Consider the following 18838-nt stretch of genomic DNA (forward strand, 5'->3'; position numbering starts at 1 on the left):
ATGTAAGTGGCAAATATCTGTCTAAAATAAAGGAACGAAGAAGAAAGAGAAATGTACTTGGGTTCTTGTACTCAAATACCCGTGAAGCATGTCAGTTACTGAGGACCCAAATGTGTATACTCCACTTAAAGCAGTGATTAGGAAAGGACTAGGGCCTTTCTGATGTATATCGGAGGTGGATTGAAAGATACAGTTTAGTCATAAAGTGGTACCTCAGGTTACATATGCTTCAGGTTATAGACTCCGCTAACCGAGAAATAGTGCTTCAAGTTAATAACTTTGCTTCAGGATGAGAACAGAAATTGTGTGGTGGCGGCACAGCAGCAGTGGGAGACCCCATTAGCTAAAGTGGTGCTTCAGGTTAAGAACAGTTTCAGGTTAAGAACGGACCTCCAGAACGAATTAAGTACTTAACCTGAGGTACCACTGTATATGTAGCTTTCGTATCTGACCTGATGTACATGCATTTTGTACTTAGTTGTTGAAACCCAAATTCAGCATGTCTCACAGAAGAACCTGCAAGTCCAACCATGTTGATTCTGTCTCTTCTATCAACTGCATCTCTTTGTCTGAAATGCTTCCTCTATTTCCACCCAGAAAAAGGGGGGAGAACAAAAGCTGATCCGAGCTACCTACATTTCTCCAAACCCAAATACGTTATGTGCTGGACTCTGTGAGGCAGCCAATTCTTGGATTCTAGGGAGCTTATTTACCCAGCGGCCGCGCTTAACAGCTTTGCTGTTTATTTGATCGCTTAATGGAGAGGTTTTTATTGTTCTCATTTTAAACCCTTCTAATAAAAAGCAGGAGGTAAAAGAAGCCACAGGGGCCATTTCTACACTTGCTCATTGTTTGATCAGCCGACTGGGCTGTTAACATAGCAAAGTTGGCAAGGCCATTAAGCCTTCTGTCATCTGCAGCAAATAATGGCTGGCCATTTGTGTAATTTGTGGTCTCTGGCTTCTCTCTGAAATTATCATGGATGTAGACTTGATTCCTTGTTAATGGGAAGGTTGGAGCATCTTCAAACTTTAATTATCTGAATGTGGGATTCAGTTCTGTGGGATTCAGACCCTCCCACTTTGCAAAACACAAGCAAAGTGTTGACAGCAGGGTGTCTGTTTATACATAGAAAGAAAAATGGATGGCTTACTTCCCTTCCAGAAATCCCCCCTTTTTTCGTTTCATAGTTTTAAAAAGTAATATAAGAAATTAGGACTGATAAATATTTACAGCTCTTTTCAGGCATTGGCAGCTCACCCCCCATCTGTTAGGACATTCAGCTCCTGTTAAGTATTTTGTGTGTAAAAGTGAGGAAAGCTGCCCAGAGTGGCTGGGGCAACCCAGTCAGATGGGTGGGGTACAAATAATGATTTTTTGTTGTTGCCTCTCATGTGGAGCACAGCAGCAAAAAGTTCGTTAGTTGCTCAAACCACTGAGCAACTATTTATATTATTTTATTTATATTAAGCATTGATGCATGCATATGTTTTAAATGATGGTTAGGAGCTCCTGATTTAGTACTCTCCTTCCTTAAGTTAGATCTGCAGGTTGTGGTGCCCATTCAGATGGAGCCATTATCAAAACTGAAACAATTCCATGTTTCTCCTATTCATGATAGGAAGGCAATGCAGATGTACACTGCGAGTGACTCAACTTGATTGGCACATCCTGGTTTATTATCCACACTTTGATAAGAAGTGTGGCATTTTGTGGAAAATTACAAATAAATTGTCTTGCCTTTCGTTGGTGTGTCAGCATTTGCAGCAGCAAACAGGATCACACGAATGCGCAAACGTTTCAGCTTGTAATGTTTCCATTGCCAGGTTAGCAACCTCCGGTCAAAAGTATCTCGGTTTGCTATCGGGACCCTAGCTGACCTCTTCAAGGCCATGAAGAAGCATATGGACCAAGAGGTTGAAGAGATTTCTCGGGTCCTTCTCCAGAAGGCAGGCGATTCTAGTGAATTCATCCAGAAAGCAGCTGATCAATGCTTGGACGTCATGGTGCAGAATGTGACTCCCTCACGAGCGATGACTGCCCTCATGGCCAATGGAGTGAAGTACGTGAAGGGCCTTTTCTTCTGCATGCTTGTACTTCCTCAGTTGTATCTGGACCAATTTCCCTCCCTCCAATTTTCCTAGATTTTTTTCTGGGCCCTCGCACCTCTTCTTCTTGCGCATGACTTGTTCTTTTGAAGTAGAGTAGGGCTGCAATCACGCTGGATAATAAGGCACCAGGGTCATGTCCCTGGGGGGTAAACTTTCAGGGGATGCATGGCAATGATGGGTGGGGTTGGAGTCCAAAATGGGTGTGGTCACCCCGTGCGCTCCCCCTCCTCCTCTACATCTTCTTCCTTGCCTATGGTTTGCCAGAGCTGAGGCAAAACACTCTTGCCAGAGATCTGAACTGATGGCTTACAGAGGGCTGCTCCCCCTCCTTCAACCACTCCGTCTGTTTCAGCTGCCCCCTTTCCATTTTCCTGCTCCCACCCTCCTTTTCCGCCCACATGAAGTTAAGCCAAATTTCACATTCAGGTTTCCCACCCCTGCAAGCCAGTTTGCCAGTTAGGGTCAGAACTAGCTGGGTTGGGATATTTTGGCTGAGGCAAGCTGGGGTAGCTGCCAGGCGCCCAGGTCTTTTTTTCACTTTGCAGTATAAGAAAAGAAGAGGTCTCATTCTTAGGACCACTGTGTTTGCAGCCACCGTAACCCCCTCATCCGGAAATGTGCGGCTGAACATTTGCTGACCATCGTGGAGCAGATTGGGGCAGAGAAACTGCTCTCGGGTAACCGGGAGAGTACAGAGCTTCTAGTGCAGACGCTGGTCAAACTTGCTCAAGACTGCAATCAAGACACAAGGTAAACTGCCAGGCAAACAGCTGAGAGTCTTTGAATGCATTTCATTGCAAGCTGAAATGGACCAGCCTTTCTCAACCTATTGCCCTCCAAATGTTTTGGCCTTCCATTTCAATCAGCCCCAGCTAGCATGGCCAATGGCCAGGTATGGTGGGAGTGGTTTATTTATTCAGTCATTCATTCATTTCATGAAATTCATATGCCACTCGATTGTAAAGACAAAACCAACAACAGCAGCTACCCCAAAGAGGTTTGTGAAAAGAATCTGAACCCTGATCTCCCAGGTCTGATCTAGTCCAATACTCTCATCGCTAGAGCACACTGGTACATTGGTACATACATTCATTTTTATTATGAATGAGTGCTGGCAATGAAAAGCGTTCTTGATGTCTTGAAATATGGTATACTTCCTTCAGAATCTGTGGTGGTTCTATTTTTCTGAATTATTTTGTGATTTGTCTTTTGTAGAAATTTATATTTTACTCATTAATTGTGTATTTAATTATATTAATTGTGTGTGTTAAATAATAGTAACTATATTGTGAACGCTTTGATTTACAATATGGAAATTTAATTCAGTGTGTGGCTCACGGGTTCTGTGTCAAAGTACTATCATGGCCCACTTGGCCTGAGAGGTTGGACCACCCTGAACCAGACCAATGGCACTATCTGAAACAGAGTCAAAATTTTGCCATCAAATGTTCTTAATTAACTTTTCCCTCCCTGTGCAAGATTTTATGGCCGGAAGATGCTGAACATCCTTATGTCCCATTCAAAATTTGATGGGTATTTGAAGCAGTGTCTACCGTCACATGACTTGCGTGACGTCATGGCTGCAATTAAGCAGAAAGTGAGTATGGAGGTGCACAGAATGTGTTGGGAAGATTTGGTGTGTTATTTCCTCTTTCTCTCTCTGTTTTTGTTTTTATTCAGATTATTATTTTTTATCTTACTATATTATGAAAAAGCTTTAATAAATTTTTTTTATAAGAAATATTTGCACCGAAAGTGGAATCAGAAGATAAAATATATTTCATTCTTTGGTAAATAAAAATTAAGGGCTGGATCCAAGCTCAATCATGTTCAGAGTAAGACGTATGAAATATCTCAGACTTGTTAAGACCAGCAGCAAAGCTCTGCAGAATGCCTCTCCTCTCACCATGTTGGCAAGAGGGGAGGCATTCCACCACCCAGCTTTGCTACTGGGCGGGAAGGAAACTTTGGAAACTGATACTCCTTCAAGAGAAGTGCTCCCCTCCCCACTGTAGTCTGGTGGGCTGGCAAGGCTTAACGAGGCCTTCTCTGAACCTCATGCCCCTCTCCACTGTGGAGGTGGCAGGGGGTGTTTTGTCTCCAGTGCTGAAATGTCCCAGGCCACCCCTGTGCACTCACAGCCTGCTTGCAGGCTTCCCACAGGCATCCAATTGGCCGCTGTGAGAAAACACGATGCTGGACTAGATAGGCCATTGGCATGATCCAGCAAAGATTTTCTTCTGATCTTAAGCATATGTTTGTGCCCATACATCTCCTCTTCAAATGTTACAGGAAAAGTTTGAAAACACTGCAACTTGTCTATGTGTAATTTCACTCTTTGTTAAAATGCCTATATTAGGGGTCACACAGCTTCCCAAGCCCCCCTGATTTTGATGGCAGCCATAGTGAAACGAAAGCATATTTAAAGCAGGCACAGTGTGGGGTGGATTGCTCCCTCCCCAGTCATTAGTTTGATCGAGTGCAGAGGGGGATATAACCCTCCCAATCCAGCTCCTTTCTATGGAGAAGAAGAAGAGGAGTTTGGATTTGATATCCCGCTTTATCACTACCCAAAGGAGTCTCAAAGCGGCTAACATTCTCCTTTCCCTTCCTTCCCCACAACAAACACTCTGTGAGGTGAGTGGGGCTGAGAGACTTCAGAGAAGTGTGACTAGCCCAAGGTCACCCAGCAGCTGCATGTGGAGGAGCAGAGACGCAAACCCGGTTCCCCAGATTACGAGACTACCGCTCTTAACCACACTGGCTCTCTGGAGGGTGTGTGTGTGCCTGTGTGTTTGAATAAGAGAGCGGGGCCAGAAACAACCACTGGGGCCACACTGACCGCTGGCATGTAGTGCTTGGAGGGTTGACCAAAGGCCAGTGTGGCCTTTGACTCAAGAAAGCTTAACCACTCCTGGCCTATGCATTTCTCTATGCAGGGATTAGAAGACCAATCTTCTCAAGCTCCTTCTGCCAAAAGCCACAGAGGGTCGAAGAGCAGCAGTCTGACAACCTCACTGGACAGCCTGCCTTCAGAGGAAAGGTATGGAGCACCCCTTTGCTCTTCTAAACTACTCTGCATGCTCAGAGCTGTTTTTCTTTTTGCTATCTTTTAGCATGATATGTTTTCGTGGGATCCATTGTGGTTTCCTCCATTCAATAAAAATGTCTCCTGAAAAGGCCCTTGATTGTGTTATTGAATGAAATTACCAGAAGCATGTGCTGCCCATCCCCATGAATCCTAGCCCCTTGCTCTCTAAACCATAGACAGGACCTTCCTGATTTCCTCCACCTCAGCCTTCTTTCACTTTCCCCGCTTCCATTTTTTTGCCAGTCATCTTCCAGTTTGGCACATCCGATAACTTTACAGCCAAAGGGAATTATGTGGGTTCAGTAAGTTAAAACATTTTGCTTCAGTGCACTATACATTTTGAATTTCAAAAATTGTGTTGGTGCTGAGTTAGGGATTGAGGAAAAATTCATTTCAGCTTGCATTCAAAAGTGAACCTGCCCAATTGGCCCTTCCCAAAACAACTGAAGAACTGAAACACAGCTGTCTTTCAGCGTATGCAGTTATTAATGTTTTGCAGGACAGTTCTCCAACTGAGTAATGTGTTACCAAAAATGCAGATACTAAAGTGTGCATAACATGCATATATTCAAGAAAATAACCTACAAAAAGCCATTAAATTATGAAAATTGTGTACAAAAATATATAGCAGGCAAAACTGCATATAAAAGTGTGTGCATTAGGATAAATTCACACTAAGACATGTATGAATTTTCATGAGGATTCTTTTTAACAACCACAACCACAAACTGATGTGGAAACGTGGAAGAACAGAAGCTATGATTGAAAAAATGAGAAACAGACAATTCCCCCACTCCTAGTCATGAGAGCAATGTAATCGGGCAATGTAATTGAGTGCTGTCATTTAAGTACTATGAATGCATAACACAATGAATAAACCTTTGGTTCTCAATACCAGCTCTGTCCCAGATGTCCTAAGCATCCCGCAGGTGGTGGCTCGCCGCTCGTCCCTTCGCAGCATCGAAATGATGGAGCAGCTCAAGGAGCTGAACAAGATGCTGGTGGCGAAGGAATTCCAGATGCGAATGGAGGGAGTGGCGTTGCTAATGGAGCACTGCAGGAACAACCCCCAGCTTGTGTCCTCAAATATCATACAGGTACTTGGATGCCATACATTTGGGTGCCAGTAGCCTAATACAGGTGACCCATTCGTTGAGATTAGGTTGGGCCATCTTAATCCCGATTCCCTACTCAGTTTAACTGATGGGCGAACTATGTATTATGTGAGATACATGGCTGTGCCTTTAAGCACAGATTGGTAGTGTAATGGGGGAAGGAGGTTTAATCCTTGGCCCTACTGTGGTTGTGATCCAGATTTGGGGGCTCTGTACCTGTAAGTACAATAAAAGAGATCGAAATGGAAAGATCCTCTCTCCCAATTCAAATTGCACAATTTGGATTATGGCTACAGTGGGGAGTAAAGTTTCTGAGCCTCACCCTGTTGGGAAATTGTGTACGTGCAGCTACTCACACAGAGGCAATTAAGGTTTGGCAGACAGCCAGAAGGTCATGTGAAGGAGTAAGTCTGCCTGGTGATAACAGAGACATGGAGACAGCTCCCTGATTGGTCAAGCTCTCTCAAGGGAGTGATAATTAATGGCCTACTAACTGGAATGTGTTAGTTCTGGAGTTCAGTGTTCAGAGTTCTGTGTGTCAGTGTAGGAGTTGTGAGTCGTGTATGAGAGAGCTAGCTAAAGATCCGTGTTCTGTTCCTGTAAATAGTCCACTGTATATAATAAACACCTAACTATAAGTTCCTGGTTCCTGCTTCGTCTATCCTGTTTGCAGCCAAGTCGCCAATTGCTTCTGTGGATTCTGCGTTTACTCTGCTAGGTCTGGCTAAGGTCCTGCAACTAGTCAGAAAGTTGCAAAAAACCAAATAGGTTTTGCCATGCTAATATTCCATTTTGAGTTACAGCCCCTTGCTAAGATCCCAGTGTAGATTGCTAGCGCTTAAATGCACAACTACATAGCTAATATAACATATATTTTGCCCTTATGTAAGGGCAATGTTCAATGTGCTGCTGTTTCTGAAGAACCTTCGTAGCAGTTGCTGCTTCTTGGCCTCCATCTCTCTGTAAACTGTGGAAAGAAGAGATCTTGGTTTGTTTACAGGTTGTATACAGGAGTTAAAAACAAAACAAAACTGCTTACTTTCAAGAGGGCAGGGAGGTAACTATAGAGCACCACATCCTATTAATGACCCAAAGAATCAATCAATCAGTCAGTCAGTCAGTCAGTCAGTCAGTCAGTCAATGCCCTCCCTTAACTACATGTTGCTGATCCTGGCTTGATTATTCCTTCACCATCATAGAGCTAACTTTTGTAAAACTTCCTCAACATAACGCAGTAAATTAGACAAGGATATCTCCCTATCTCAAACCAAAATTATCCCCAGTTTTTTAGTTTGGTTTGTTAGGAGCTATCTCTCCACTATGAGAAATGGTAGTACGTACAAAAGGAGGTTCTGATGGCTGTGAAGACACTATATTGAAATGTTTTGCTTCCATATGTAGACTTGTAACTGACTCTGTTTCTCCACTTTTCTGTGCTAACAGCGCAGTATGCTATTTACAGTAGGATTTACTTGTTCTTTTTTGTGTTAACAGATCTTTGATGCTTTTACTCCGAGACTTCAGGACTCGAACAAGAAAGTGAATCAGTATGCATTAGAGTCAGTTGCTTCCATGATCCCAATCCTCAAAGATGGTTTAAATCCAGTCCTGGTCTCTGTGGTGACTGTAGTCACTGACAACCTAAACTCAAAGAATTCTGGGATCTACAACGCTGCAGTGAAAGTGCTGGACAAAATGATTATTCATCTAGGTATTTATGAATTTATGTTTACCTTTCTATCACACCTTTATATTGCTTCCCACCAGAGATCAAGGCTGGACCCCATATGCCTCCATAGAAGGCTCTCTTATGAAGCTGCTTGTAGAGTAGACACTTCTAAAGCTAAAATGAAACATTTTAAAATAGTTTTTAAGTGTTTTAAAAATTATCTGAGATGAGGAGCAGCCATTGCTTGTTTATCTCAGAATCCAAATTGTGTAACTTGATATCTGAGTCTATAAGCTGACCTCATAGCTACAGCCTAATTTGGTTTTTGGGTTTTTTTTCTTCTTTTCTTCATCTGCCTTACCCAGAGTTGGCTCAATATATTTTGCTGCCTGAGGAAGAAATGGAATTCTGTGTGCTGCCCCCTTTCAGGATACATTGTACCCATGGCCAGCCATGTTCCTTTGGCATCTGATGCAGAAAATCCTACTCCCACAAGCATTCCCCTTCTGAAGAGAAAAAATATAGTAACAAACTCACAGAGCAACTCTAATGAAAGAAAACCGACATAATTTATGACAGCTTAAGTTTAATATTTTAGCCCTTTTGTTTGTTTATTGCTTATGGAGAGATGTGCTGGTTTTTGTTTTTTTTTAAACTGTGCTACTTTGGTTCTACTTTTGTCTACACAGAGTAAACCTGTTTCTGGAGCTGTAAATCTGCCACCTTTCCCCTGTGCTAAATTCTTACAAGAAAAGAAATGTTATGCATGTGGAATGACGGCAGACTTGGAGCTGAAATGAGAGATGACCTTTCAGTGAGGGTCACTAGGGGAAAATGTTGCGCTGCTGTCAGGGAATAACGCCTCATTAAAAGCTTGTACAGTGTGATTAAAGTGACTTGTCCTGGGTGTTCTGTACAGTGGTACCTCAGGTTAAGTACTTAATTCGTTCCGGAGGTCCGTACTTAACCTGAAACTGTTCTTAACCTGAAGCACCACTTTAGCTAATGGGGCCTCCTGCTGCTGCCGCGCCGCCGGAGCACGATTTCTGTTCTCATCCTGAAGCAAAGTTCTTAACTTGAAGCGCTATTTCTGGGTTAGCGGAGTCTGTAACTTGAAGCGTATGTAACCTGAAGCGTATGTAACCCGAGGTACCACTGTACTCAGTAGGAGCAGATACATTTGCGTATTGCTCTTGATACTAGGGTGTTCAGAAAATATTGATTTCAAATAGAATTTGGGTGTTATAAAATTAGCTTTATGTTGAAGGCTGGACCAACATATGCATTACAACTGTGTCTAAGATGCAAGGGTAAATGCTATAATTTCAGATTTCCGGTGTGGATCCACATTTTTCATTGTTCACCGCATTAAAAATTCCATGCATGTAGAAATTTAGGACATCAAGGGGAGAGGTTCTGGTCCTGCCATCTCCCTGCCATGCTGGTTTTCTACTTGCAGGAAATATGTTGGAGAATATTAAGAAATGTGATGTTTCAGACCTGCGGTTTGAACCTGAACATTCTGCCACCACAATCCCATCTCATTCTGCAGCATGTGGAGAGATACAGCCCAAAAAGAGTCCTGAACATGCTTATTAGAAGGCAGGACTAAAGCCAGGACGGAAGCAAAGTATTGAAGACTATGTAACTTACTTCTGAGCAAACATGTATAGGCTTACATAGTTAGGAGACTTTGACCTGGACCAATGAGCATGTTTGAAAGGTAGAATCAAGTAGAACTATGGGCTGGGAGCGTGGGATGGGTTTAGAAGGTTAGAACAAACCAATGGAAAACACTTGAGACACATAGCTTGGGTTTCAGCAGCATTTTCCATCACAGCAGTTCTTCATGTTAGCCTGCTAAACATGGATTGGCATTTCTGGTGGCTTTCAGCATGTTGAACCAGTCTTGTGAATGCTCTGCATGTGCTCAGATTGTAAGTTGCCATATCCTGGAAGTCCTTTCCAAAGCATGTTGGATGTGAAGAATGTTGAAATCCATGGAAATAGTTGACTTCTATGAATATTGTCATGAAGCAGTTTTATGTTATAAAGGTAAAGGGACCCCTGGCCATTAGGTCCAGTTGCGGATGACTCTGGGGTTGTGGTGCTCATCTTGCTCAGGTAAAAGGTAAAGGTAAAGGTACCCCTGCCCGTACGGGCCAGTCATGTCCGACTCTAGGGTTGTGCGCCCATCTCACTTAAGAGGCCGGGGGCCAGCGCTGTCCGGAGACACTTCTGGGTCACGTGGCCAGCGTGACGAAGCTGCTCTGGCGAGCCGGCACCAGCGCAGCACACGGAAACGCCGTTTACCTTCTCGCTATAAAGCGGTACCTATTTATCTACTTGCACTTAGGGGTGCTTTCGAACTGCTAGGTGGGCAGGAGCTAGGACCGAAAGACGGGAGCTCACCCCGCCGCAGGGATTCGAACCGCCGACCATGCGATCGGCAAGCCCTAGGCGCTGAGGTTTTACCCACAGCGCCACCCGCGTCCCATCTTGCTCAACTTGGTATCAAATCCAGTTTCTAACAAATGTACAGCTGAGAACACTTAGCGTCAGAGGCATAAATTATTAATAATAATATTTTTTTTTTTTTTCCAGAATGAAAATATTTATTAGGGTTTAGAATAAAAATAGATATAATAAACAATATAACATATGTCTTAACATAATTTCACATTTTCTTTGGACTTCCTCACATCTCCCGCTCCCACTTTCATCATTATAACATTTTGCCAGCAATTTATCATCTTGTTTACATTCTTATATCCCATCTGTGTATTTATAATCTTATAATTCTCAAAAAAATTTATATTTTCCCAATCTCACTTATTATCTTATCTTAAATCATCTAATTTAGTGGTGCTCAGTTGTTTATGATCTAGCATCCTGCTTAGCATTCAGTCAAATTACAGTATTTTTGTAAATAAGTCTTAAATTTCTTCCAGTCCTCCTCCATCTTCTCCTCTCCCAGGTCACGGATTCTGCCGGTCATCTCGGCCAATTCCATATAGTCTATCAGTTGCATCTGCCATTCTTCCAGTGTGGGTAGATCTTGAGCTTTCCAGTGCTTTGCAAGAAGTATCCTCGCTGCTGTTGTTGCATACATAAAAAATGTCCAGTCCTTCTTTACCACCCCTTGGCCGACAATACCCAAAAGAAAGGCCTCTGGTTTCTTTGTGAAGGTATACTTAAATACCTTTTTCAATTCATTATAAATCATTTCCCAGAACGCCTTCACTTTAGGGCATGTCCACCAGAGGTGGAAGAATGTTCCTTCGCTCTCTTTACATTTCCAACACTTATTATCAGACAGGTGGTATATTTTTGCAAGTTTGACTGGGGTCATATACCATCTATATATCATTTTCATTACATTTTCTTTCAAAGCATTGCATGCAGTACATTTCAACCCAGTACTCCACAACCTTTCCCAGTCCTCAAACATGATATTATGCCCAATGTCCTGCGCCCACCTTATCATAGCCGATTTAACCATTTCATCTTGTGTATTCCATTTTAACAGCAAGTTATACATCCTTGAAAGTACCTTAGACTTTGGTTCTAACAGTTCTGTTTCTAGTTTCGATTTCTCCACCTGGAACCCTAGTTTCTTGTCGTTTTTAAAGACTTCTTTAATCTGAGCGTAATGTAACCAGTCTCGCACTTTATCCTTCATTTTCTCCAAGCTCTGCAATTTCCAATTGTCTCCATCTTTTTCTAGTATTTCCCAATATTTTGGCCATTTAGCCTCCATATTGGGTCTTTTTCGGGCCTTGGCTTCCAAAGGTGAGAGCCACCTTGGAGTTTTGTTTTCCAGCAAGTCTTTATATTTTGTCCAGACATTAAACAGTGATTTTCTGACAATATGGTTCTTAAAGGCCTTATTGGCTTTAACCTTGTCGTACCATAAGTATGCATGCCATCCAAAAGTATTATTAAACCCTTCCAAATCCAACACGTCAGTGTCTTCAAGAAGCAGCCAGTCTTTTAGCCAGCAGAACGCTGCGGCCTCATAGTACAACTTTAAATCTGGCAGGGCAAAGCCCCCTCTTTCTTTCGCATCAGTTAATATCTTAAACTTAATTCTGGGCTTTTTGCCCTGCCAGACAAACTTAGAAATATCTCTCTGCCACTTCTGAAAACACTCCGTCTTGTCCACAACCTGAAGTGTTTGAAACAAAAACAACATCTTTGGCAATACATTCATCTTGATAGCAGCAATTCGGCCTAACAAAGACAGTTTCAATTTTGTCCAACTATCTAAATCTCTCTTAATTTCTGCCCAACACTTTTCATAGTTATCCTTAAATAGACTTAGATTTTTTGCTGTTATGTTTACCCCTAGGTACTTTACTTTTTTAACCACATTCAGTTCTGTCTCTTTCTGAAACCGTTCTGACTCTGTGTCTGTCAAATTTTTCCCCAAAACCTTAGTTTTCTGTTTATTTAGTTTGAATCCCGCCACCCGACCAAAGTCATGAATCAGTTGTAATACTCTTTTCGTACTAGACTCTGGCTCCTGCAGGGTCAAAACCAGGTCATCTGCGAAAGCTTTTAATTTATATTGTTTCTCTCCGACCTGAATTCCTTCCACCAACCGATCCCCTCTAATCTTATTCAGGAGCACTTCCAGAACCGAAATAAATAACAAAGGGGAAATAGGGCAGCCTTGTCGTGTTCCTTTTTCAATTTTAAACTCTTCTGTAACCACATTGTTAACTATCAGTTTAGCTTTCTGCTCTGAATATATCGCTTCAATCCCATTCTCAAAACCCCGTCCCACTCCCATTTCTTTTAGATTTCCCTTCATAAATTTCCAGGAAATGTTGTCAAAGGCCTTCTCCGCATCTATAAAAATTAGAACTGCTTTTGTATTTATGTCTGTTTGCAAAAGTTCCAGAATGTCAATAATGTTCCTTGTATTAGCAAACAAGTGTCTGCCTGGGAGAAAGCCTGCCTGGTCCTTGTGAATTACTTCATTTAAAACTTTTTTAAGTCTACTTGCCAAAATGTCTGCAAATATTTTGTAATCCACATTTAAAAGAGAGATGGGACGATAGTTCTTAAGTTGTGTCTTTTCAGCTTCCGACTTTGGTATCAATGTGATAAACGCTTCCTTCCACGACTCCGGCGCCCTCTTCCCCTCCATAATTTCGTTGCTGACCTCCATCAAAGGTTGTATCAAACAATCTTTTAGTGTCTTATAGTACTTGGAGGTCAGCCCATCTGGCCCTGGAGATTTGCCCAATTGCATATTTTGAATGGCCTGTTCAATCTCTTGTGGTGTTATTTTGCAATTCAGGATTGTCCTATTTTCTTGTGACAATTTTGGTAATCCATTTTTTGCCAAAAATTGTTTAATCTCAGCTTCGTCTTGCGGCCCTTGAGTGTATAATTTTTTAAAGTATCTCTGGAAACACTTTCTAATGTCCACAGGATTCTGGATATTTCTTCCTTCAATCTCTAGATTTGTAACCGTATTTAATCTTTGTCTTCTCTTCAACTGCCAAGCTAGCAGTTTTCCACATTTATTCGCCGACTCAAACGTTTTTTGTTTCATTAATTTAACCTTCCACTCTATTTCCTGGTTTATCAATTTGGAATATTGTACTTGATAGAGTTTAATTTCTCTCAAAGTTGGCTGTGACTTCGGGTTTAATCTTAACTTCTTCTCTAATTCTTTTATTTTATCCAGAATCTTGTCTTTTCTCTCATTTTGTGTCCTTTTCTTTACTGCATTCTGTTGTATCAAGAATCCCCTCATAACGGCTTTGCTTGCGTCCCAAACGATTCTTTTTTCCACCGAGGTGTTCATATTTATCTCAAAATAGTCCTTCAAAGCTTTTTGGGCCTTCTTGGTAATCTCCTGATCTCTAAACAAGTTGTCATTCATCTTCCATCTAAAAGAGCCGGTTGGTAACAGTGTCATATCCATCTTTACTGCATTATGGTCGGAGCAGGTCTTTGGGCAGATTTCCACTTTTCTAGCCTTAGGTACCAGACCTCTAGATATCCATATTTGGTCGATTCTTGTCCAGGTCAGTTGGGCTTCAGAAAAGAATGTTCCCTCTCTTCCCAGGGGGTTCTTTGTCCTCCAGATGTCAATCAAATCCATATTGTCTGTCATTTCAAAAAAAGTTTTAGGTAGTCTGCCGTCTTTTGTAACATTTTGACTTTGTGACTTGTCCATGTTGGTTGATACGACCCCATTCATATCTCCCATCATAATGATGTTGTTATAGTCCAGATAATCCAGCATAGTCTCATGCAACTTCTTGTAGAATTCCGATTTCCCTTCGTTTGGTGCATAAATTCCTAATATCAAAAGTTTCTCTCCTTGGTGTTGTATCTCAATTGCCAGAATTCTTCCATGTTCATCTTTAAATAAGAATTTGGGTGACAGGCTCTCTTTCGCATATATCACCACACCTCTCTTCTTTACTCTGTCCGAAGATATAAATTCCTGGCCAAGTCTTTTGTTTATTAACACTTTTCTATGGAGCCTTGTCACATGTGTTTCCTGTAAACAAATAATGTCCAATTGTTCTTTTTTTAATATATGAAATATTTTCTTCCTTTTTTCCGGAATGTTACAGCCATTTATATTCCAGCTCAAAAGTTGCAGAGACATCCTGAATAAATCTGGTTATTTTTCTAGGGGTGGTATCTTATTCACAGGATCTTCAGGTTCCACAGGTGCCGATGCTGCCGGTACTCCAGGCCCAAGGGGTAGTTCAATTCCTTTTTGAAGGTCCTCTCCGTATGTAGACAGAAATTTGTCTCTATCTTCCAGTGTTCTAATTTTAACCTTCTTCCCTCTGAAGGTAAAGGATATTCCTTGAGGAAATTCCCACCTAAAAGCAATTGAGTTGCTCCTTAGAAGTTTGACAAGTTCAGAGTAGGCGGATCTAAGGTCCAACAGTTGTCTAGGAATATCTTTGTAAATTTCAATTCTTCTGTCCAAAATGTCCAGTGTCTTTTCGTAGTGTAGGCCCAAAATCTTATCCCTTTCTTCCTTTGATCTCAATGTTATCAAACAGTCTCTGGGCCTCTCCTTCTTTGTAAATCTTCCAAGCCTGAAAGCTGACACAATTTTAAAATCCTTTCCCTCTAAATTCCAAAACTTGGAAAATTCTTTAGTTAAGAACTCAGCTAGGTTACCTCCTTCTGCTTCTTGTACCGACCTAATCCTTAAGTTGTTCTCACGGTTTCACAGTTCTATCATAGAAAGGTAAATCTGATGTTCACCTACTTGTTTGCAGAGTGGTCTTACCTCTTGTTCCAAATTTTCAAGCTTTTGTCTAGTATCCTCAGCCAATTTCCGATTTTCTGCTGTAGCCTCCGTCAACTGTCCAATTGCCTGTACGTTCTGTGCAACTTGTCCAGTTAATCTATTTAAACATTCTGTATTTTGATCAATCTTAGCTGTTTGCTCATCTGCTTTCTTATCCAAAGATTCCACTCTCTTATCCAGGGATTCCAATTTTTCATAGATTTTCTCTAGGATAGAAGCAGATGATCCTGAGGCCATATCTTCCAATTGTAACTGCTCTGTTTCTCCCTCCCTTGCCTGTGGCAGAGCGGCTTCTTCTATCTCTGAAGGCAGAGTAGGTACAGATGATCTACGTATCTGCGAGACTGAGGTTAGGGTTGTCAGAGTTGTTTGTCTGGTTCTTCCCCTTCTTCTTGTGCCACTCATTCCAAAGTTATCTAAAAGTCAAGGTCACGCTGAGTTATTCCCACGGGAACAGTAGAGTCCAGAGACAGAAGGCCAGGAAAGGGAAAATAAATGTACAGTCACTGTTGTAAGTCTCAAATCCTCTAGAGGGAGCTTAAGGTGTCTTTAGGGAAGAATTCTAGTAAAATTAAAGTCCAATTTAAAGTCCAAAAACCTTCAAAAACAATATTTGGCAGAGTTGATGTTAACAGTCACTTTGTTTCTACCAGTGCTTACTGGTCTATCAAAAGATGTTTCAAAATAGCAAGTCCAAATACCCTCAGATTGTTACCAGTTCTGATACACAATAGCCAAATCTGCAAAACTGACAGCTCAGTCTCTCAGAGAGCTCAGGCAGCTCCGGACCCTGGGTTTCTCATTCCAATTGTAATTCCAATAGAAGAAAGGTAGATCAATACAAATAAAAGGTATCAAATCATAAGCTTAAAGTCTTTACTTTGTTTAGCAAATTCAGTGGGTGCTCAGATCAATAAGGTTGAAAGTTCCTTTTTAAGCCTCCACTCCTCCAGCTCTTTGCTTTTTAGAGTTCAATGGCAGCGGAAGACGGACTTCCTGTTTCCACATCTCTCCGCTTTCAGCCAAGTTCAATGTTTTGATTGCAACTTTTAGTCTCAAATTTAAAGATATACAGTCTTTACTCACAAGTAAGTTGTTGCTTTCTTCCGAATTAAGAATTTGCAGGAAAAGGGATCAGCGCTCACCGGCAGCAGCAGCGCGGCTTCGCTCCGCAGATCGCGAAACGGCTCACAGCGCCGCAACCCCCCTCCACGTTCCGGAGCCCCTTACGGGGTTCCTTTGCCGTTTGGAAGGTCGCTTCTGGCGCCCACTGAGCCTCAGGACCACAGGCTCTTGCTGCCTGTGGGTTTCCGTAGTGGGTCTCCGCTTCGCCGTAGCGGACGACCCTTTTCTGCAGAGCCTCCTCCTCGCTAATGGAAGAGGACCGCCATTGCCGTTCGCGCCGCCCCCGGAAGTCCTCCATAAATTATTATTATTAATAATAATAATAATAAATTTTAATTTATACCCCGCCCTCCCCAGCCAAAGCTGGGCTCAGTGCGGCTAACAACCAATAATAAAACAAGTTGAATGAATACAACTTAAAAACAAGATTAAAATACAACATTAAAACATTAAAATGCAGCCTCATTACAGGAGGAGAAAGGAAAAAAGAAAGAGGGGGAGGGAATCAAATTGTCTCCAAGCCAAAGGCCAGGTGGAACAACTCTGTCTTACAGGCCCTGCGGAAAGAAATCAGATCCTGCAGGGCCCTGGTCTCATGAGACAGAGCGTTCCACTAGGCTGGAGCCAGTATTGAAAAGCCCTGGCTCTGGTTGAGGCTAATCTAACTTCCTTAGGACCCGGGACCTCTAGGGTGTTGATATTTATGGACCTTAAGGTCCTCCGTGGGGCATACCAGGAGAGGCGGTCCCGTAGGTACGAGGGTTCTAGGCCGTGAAGTGACCACTTGTCACTTCAAGTATGAGCATGAAATGAATGAATGAATGAATGAATGAATAGGGATATCAATTGTTCATAGGAAGGTCACATTATGAGATTTGTTTACTAAGCCCCAGCATCTGGTGAAAAATATAGTGTACTAGGGTGATCATAGCACCTGGTCACATGATAAAGCTAGTTTCTATCAGTTTCCCACATTCTTCCACATACCCTTTGGTAATTGTACAAATGGACTTCTCCTGGTAAAAAGTCATGTGTCTCCATCCCCCAAAGTATTTTGTTCTTGTAGCTATCTGGACATTCTAGTGAGTTATTTTGCTCTTGAAGTGGGGATAGTCCCACAAATAAGCTTCTTCTGCGCAGGTTCCATGGGAAGCCTTAAGTTATGAGTCTCAGCTAGCTCCTTCTCCTGTCTGTAGTCCATAAATATTCCCAGGCTGCACTCTTCTTTTGCAAAGGAAATTTATGGTTTGCTGAGTTCATTTCTGAAGAACAAACAAGCATAAATCCAGGTCTAAATGACGGCTTGTTCCAAACGTTGTTCTCCGTAGGCTGAAATTGCTGTTGCCAATAACTACACAACCAAGGACTGCTATAAATCCCAGGCCACGTGGATTTATGTTGGCAGTGGAAATGCAGTGTTGGGTGGGTAGGCAAGACATACTATAGGGTGATCAAGAGTCAGGACTGAAGTTGGAGCTAGCATACATGTTTCCTAGTCGGTTTGCTAATTTTCTTATAGGACAGATTTTCTAAGGACAGATTGTGCGTGTGTGAAGGAGAATGGCCACTGTGTTTGAGGTCAGAAATGAATTTGATCCATGTTCTGATTTCTTGGAGACGGTGGAGCATATGGGCAGTCATCTAGACTCTTGAATTCTTTGCGTCCAGTCCAGACAAAGACAGTTCCAACCAACAGTCAGAGGCAATATGCTTTTGAATACCAGTACAAGTGGAGAGGGTGCTGTTGCACTCAGGATCTGCTTGTGGCCATCCCATGGCCATCAGGTTGGTCAGTGTTAAAACAGGATGCTGGACTAGATAGACCTTTGGGCTCCTCTTACATTCTTACGTTATGTTCTTAATTTCCATAGAAATTAAAAGGATTTAAGTGCAACATGTGTTGTCTTCACACATTACTCATGGGGAGAAGGTTAAAATGGTGACAGTGGCTATGGGGGCCAAGCACTCCAAAGCCACACTGTTCCTCCTGCCCTTCCTGTGTTCATCATGACTTGTGTAGTGAGGAGCCTTCCTTAACTTGAGGAGGCTCCCTGTGCAACTTAGAAAACGGAGTTCCCAAGGATTGGTTTTGGGACGTGTGCTTTTTAATTTGTTCATCATACATCTAGAGCTAGTGGTGAGCAGTGAAGGTGGCCATGTTTGCTGATGATACCAAAATGTTCTGGAAACCCAAAGCCAAAAAAAGATTGTGAAGAGTGACAAAAGGACCTCTCCAAACTAAGTGAAAGGGCAATAAAATGGCAAATGCAATTCAGCGTAAATAAGTGTAAAATGATGCATGTCAGGGCAAAATAATAATAATAATAATAATAATAATAATAATAATAATAATAATAATTTCACCATGGAACTGTAGCAGATAGCTTGATATTGATGGTTGAACCAGTGTGCAGCAGTTGTGAAAAA

At 42.0% G+C, this 18838-nt stretch overlaps 1 protein-coding gene across 8 annotated transcripts in view; it reads left to right on the forward strand.

Annotated features, from left to right (window-relative positions):
* Positions 1–18838, forward strand: part of TOGARAM2 (TOG array regulator of axonemal microtubules 2) — an 80081-nt gene that overhangs the window by 55493 nt on the left and 5750 nt on the right. For all 8 annotated transcript variants that reach the window (XM_081000116.1, XM_081000115.1, XM_081000113.1 and 5 more), the window contains 6 exons: positions 1827–2062; positions 2703–2861; positions 3591–3708; positions 5051–5154; positions 6101–6299; positions 7812–8028. In XM_081000116.1, coding sequence (XP_080856242.1) covers positions 1827–2062; positions 2703–2861; positions 3591–3708; positions 5051–5154; positions 6101–6299; positions 7812–8028 — 1033 coding nt within the window. The remainder of the gene's footprint in view (positions 1–1826; positions 2063–2702; positions 2862–3590; positions 3709–5050; positions 5155–6100; positions 6300–7811; positions 8029–18838) is intronic.

The sequence above is a fragment of the Podarcis pityusensis genome, assembly GCF_964106645.2.
Source record: "Podarcis pityusensis genome assembly, chromosome: 3".
In the NCBI taxonomy this organism is placed as follows: Eukaryota; Metazoa; Chordata; class Lepidosauria; order Squamata; family Lacertidae; genus Podarcis; species Podarcis pityusensis.